Source organism: Chinchilla lanigera, unplaced genomic scaffold, assembly GCF_000276665.1.
Source record: "Chinchilla lanigera isolate Chin_1 unplaced genomic scaffold, ChiLan1.0 scaffold00071, whole genome shotgun sequence".
Lineage (NCBI taxonomy): Eukaryota > Metazoa > Chordata > Mammalia > Rodentia > Chinchillidae > Chinchilla > Chinchilla lanigera.
In genome coordinates, this window is record NW_004955472.1 from 2,565,922 (window position 1) to 2,570,547 (window position 4,626).

The 4,626-nt window shown below is 49.8% G+C and overlaps 1 protein-coding gene across 1 annotated transcript in view; it reads left to right on the forward strand.

The window, feature by feature from the left end:
- Nucleotides 1-4,326: 4,326 nt before the first annotated feature.
- Smu1 (smu-1 suppressor of mec-8 and unc-52 homolog (C. elegans)) overlaps nt 4,327-4,626 on the forward strand; it is a gene marked incomplete in the record, with an annotated part of 30,304 nt that continues 30,004 nt past the window's right edge. Inside the window, 1 exon segment of the mRNA XM_005401109.2 lies at nt 4,327-4,444. Within this exon segment, the coding sequence (XP_005401166.2) occupies nt 4,419-4,444 (26 nt within the window).

Consider the following 4,626-nt stretch of genomic DNA (forward strand, 5'->3'; position numbering starts at 1 on the left):
GTCTTCAGTGTGCAGACACCCTCTGCACGCTTCCCCGTACAACCCTCTTGCTGACCGTCGTAAGCCAATCTTGTAACTTCTTATAATTTGTGTATCCTGTGTTATATCTGTTTCTCCAGTAAAACCCTGACTGACACACATGCCAAACACTGTTGTAAGGGCCTTTTATGTATTAACATATTTAATCCTTTAAAGTTTAGAGGTAGATACTCATTATGCATATTTTACATGAGATCAAGGCACAAAGAAGTTAAGCAATTTGTCTGAAGTCACACAGCTGGCAAATGGCAGGCTGGCTTTCTATACCATGGACTCTGTGGTTTTATCACCTCTCAGTACTGGGGCTCTAGAGCCAATGGTGTGTACTGCCTAGGTTCTTCTGGAGGCAAGAAACCGTTTCTTGCAGGCAGTTTTACAGGAAGGAGGTGTCAGCGAAGGATGGAAGTGGAGTTAAAGCGCTGGGAAGCTGAGCGCACTGGCACACGCCTGTAACCCCAGCTACTTAGGGACTGGGGATTTAGCTCAGTGGCACAGCGCCTGCCTGGCAAGCGCGACGTTGTGAGTTTGATTCCCAGTACCAGAAAAAAGCAAAAACAAAAAAAAAACCCAAAACAGCTACTTAGAAGTCTGAGTCAGGAAGATTGCAAGTTCAAGCCCAGCCTGGGAAATTTCGTGAGACCCTATCTCAAAATAAATAAAAAGGGCTGGGCATATAGCTCAATGGTAGAATGCTCCAGGCCCTGGGTTCAATTCCTGGTGGGTCGGGGTACAGACAGACTGACGGACCTTGAAAATAAGAGTAGGCACCACGAACCAGCCAGAAAATGGCTCTGGGTCAAAAGTCACTCCAGCATTCTCAGCAGCAAGGAATAGCTCAAGGGTCCCTGCTCTGCTGTGCCTCCGCTGACAGCACTCCTTTTGCGTGTCTGCCTCAGGGTTCCGTCATCGTATATCTACCCCCTGGCTTTCCTTCCCTGGGCTCCGCTCGCTCTCTCTGTCTGTGTCTCTCTCAGCTAGAACTTCTTTGAGCTTCTTTCCCAGTCACCCATGGCTTTGGGGTTTACTCCTCAGGGTCTTTTAGCACCTGCTCCTAAGTGCCTTGATCTCCCCACATTTTCAAGGTCATTCTGAGGCCGAGAGAAAGACTGAGGAGCTCGACTCATTCTGAGCCCGCACAGACCATAAGATGCTGGTCCGCCTGTGGCCACACGCTCTGAGGGCAGTTACCTACGCCTCCCCTGACTGGTTAGGGCTAGCGTGGGGCCTGAAGTGCCACGGCACGGAACATGGCCACCTCTGAAGCACCTTGAAGTTGCCCTTTTAGGCACTGCTGCCAGTGAGGCAGTTTTCTTTAGAAGGTGCCCTTGTGATACACAAGCGTACCCAAACTTTATGCCTTCAGGTTAAAATTATTCTTTGTGCCCCAAACCGTCCCATTTCCTTGAGTTTCTAGGAAGCCTTCTTTCCCTTCTGCGTCCTCTAGTCCTGTGGACCTGGACATCTTCCACTGACCTGGCTTGTCTAGTGAGGACAGCACCTGCAGCCACTGATTTATTTATTTTTATTTTAAAAATGAAAAAAACTAACGAAACAACAATGAAGACAAAACCAAAACAGTGGTTCTCATACTGCATGTTGCTGTTTACAGACCAGTCATTCTGATTACCACATTCAAGCGTGCAAAACTGGTCAAGAAAAGAGAAAATTTTACGCTGGTCTTGAACTCGCAAAGATCCTCCTGCCTCAGCCTCCTGAGTGCTGGGATTACAGGCGTGTGCCACCATGCCCGGCTGATACAGAATTTCAAAACATGGTGATAGAATATTAACAATGGTCGTTATATTACATAATGTCTTTTTCAGAATGGTTGTGCATATAACCAGATAGAGGCATGCAAGATCCAGCAAACAATTACACATGAACAGTTCCTTTCAATAAACCAACAGATATTAGTCAGCCACTGATTTAGACACTGGTCAAAGAGGGAAGGGAAGGGAGCAGTCAGCAGAGCTGGGTTTAGCAAGCTTCAGACTTTCCCACTGTGAGCTGCAAGCGCCTCCTTTCTACTTTCTAGTCGGGCTGACTGCCTGCTGGCCTTACAGAGATGCCCACACAGTCATCCCGTGGGCTCCACCTCCTCTTCCTTGCCGGACGATCTGAGACCGTGGGTGGAAAGTGGTCTCTCCACAGCCCCACGCCAACCACAGTGGCTCCATTCCCTCTGCCAGTGATGGCTTCAGCTTTACAAAATGCATAGTCTGCTGCATGCATCAGCAGAAGTGGGAAGGCTTCTGGGAAATGTTTTTGTCCCTGATTTTTTTTTTCTTCTTTTTTGAGACAGGGTCTCGCTATGCAGTTCAGGCTGGCCTTGAGCTCACTTTGCAGCCCAGGCTGGCCTGGAACTAGCAACAATCCTCCTGCCTCAGCCTCCCGAGTGCTGGGATTACAGGCGTGCGCCACCACACCCAGAAAGCAGGTTTATTCTTGAGGAGTAAGCAGAATTCCAAGTTGCAACAGGTGGCTTTTATCCATTTGAGTATACAAAAAAAGTCAGGTTCTTTGTCAAGAATTTCTGCCCTCCTGCAAGAAGTGAAGACTAAAAAGGAAGACATTTAGTTAAAAGGTCTCTAAATCATATCCTGTGGCAAGTCATGAGAATTGTGTAATCTTTTTCCAGGCTTTGCCTTATTATGGTAACAGGCAGTAAAATCCACCTTCCAGCCCACTTTGACATTCAAATACTGACCCTGCCTTCTACTTCCTTTGTCCTTGGAACGAGGGCCTACTGTCATCTCCCCTGCTTTAATAACCATCTGGAGGCTGGCTTCACAGTGTCGCTTTTCTGTGACCGTCCTGCCCTCTGCTGGGATAAGGACATGAACTGCAGATTATTGGACTTGTGGGAAGGCACAACTTTTCGGAAAGGATACATTCCTCGGGGTCACTCTAGGTCATTGTTCACTAGAAATCCTGTGAGCCTAGTCTCTGAGTGTGGGGTGGGAATGTTCTTGGGGAATACAGGTTTAAAGTCTTTTTAAAAAAACCTCAAAAAACCCACAAAAAAACCTCAACTCTTCCTAGAAATATTGGGTACGGTTCCATTGGTTTCAACTGTATTTATTTCCCAATGAAGTACTGTACATTGAGCCGTCTTTATTTTATTTTTTGTCTTTTTGAGACAGGGTCTCGCTATGCAGTTCAGGCTGGCCTTGAGCTCAATTTGTAGCCCAGGCTGGTCTCGAACTCGCAACGATCCTTCTGCCTCAGCCTCCTGAGTGCTGGGATTACAGGTGTGCGCCACCACGCCCAGCAAGCCCTGTCTTTAAATCTAATAAATTACCGGTACCGGAAAAAAACCAAAATCCAAAAAAAAAAAAAAAAAGGAAAAAAAAAGGAAAACTAATAAATTAATTGCATCAAACGAAAGAAAATTTCCGAAGCAGTATTTCGGTAATCAGAAGTCTTTGGGCTGTTGTGCTTAACCGCGGTAAGAAACGTATCACACAGGGCTGTGTTGTAGCGGAGTGAAGGAACCTTTCTACCTAGCACGCAGCAGGGCACCGGGCAAAAACTTACATAGAATTTAGCATCTTTACACCTCCAAGCATACAGTCAGTGTTACAGGACTCCGGCTCCAGGGACAGAACAGGATCAGCGCTGACGGCCCGGCTGTGAGGGACATAGCCTGGGGCAAGTGGGAGGCGGGGAGCGGGGAACCCGAGGAGATATTGGGGAGGGGTGTCCCCTCCCCCGCGAAGCACGGTGTTCTGGGCGTAGAATCTAGCTCAAACCAAAGAAAAGCAGGGCGTGGTGGCGCACGCCTGTAATCCCAGCACTCGGGAGGCTGAGGCAGGAGGATCATTGCAGAGACCAGCCTGGGCTACAGAGTGAGCTCAAGGACAGCCTGAGCTGCGTATCGAGACCCTGTCTCAAAAAGACAAAGAAAAACCCCAAAACAAAAACGAAAACAAACAACAAATAACCCAAAAAACGAAAGAAAACTATACAAACAAGCATGCAAGCAAGCCGGCGTGCCGCGTGGCGGGGTGGTACACAGGCTTGTAATCCCAGCCCCGGAGAAGTTAAGAAGGGCCGGAGGATTGCTCCTAGTTTGAGGCCAGCCGGGGATAGTGAGCTCAAGGCCGCCCTGGACTGCAAGGCGAGTCTTGATCCTCCGATCTTCCGCTCCCTAGATCTCTCGCGCTCAAAAAAAAAACCCCAAAAAACAAAAAACCAACTTTGACTTTGAGACTTTACTGAGCATGCGTCGAGGCCCCGCCCACACCCCCCTCATGACGTGTATTCCATTTAGGCGGCGGACGTCGGCAGGAAGTGACGTAAGGAGCCACCGGAAGTGGCCGTGTGTCCTGCGAAGAGGCTGATAGTGGTGCCCGGCCCGCGTCCAGAGAGCTGCAGCTATGTCGATCGAAATCGAGTCTTCCGAGTGAGTCCCGCGACTGCGGACGCTGGCGGCGCGGCGGGGCCGGGGGAGTTAGCGGTGCGGGTGCAGCGTCCCGAGGAGGCGGCGCCGGGGCCTGGGGGTGGAGGGCCGCGTCCTGGCCCCGTGGAAACTTTCTGGGCCGGGCGGGCTGCGGAGCCGCGCTTGCTAGGGCCGCAGCGGGAGCA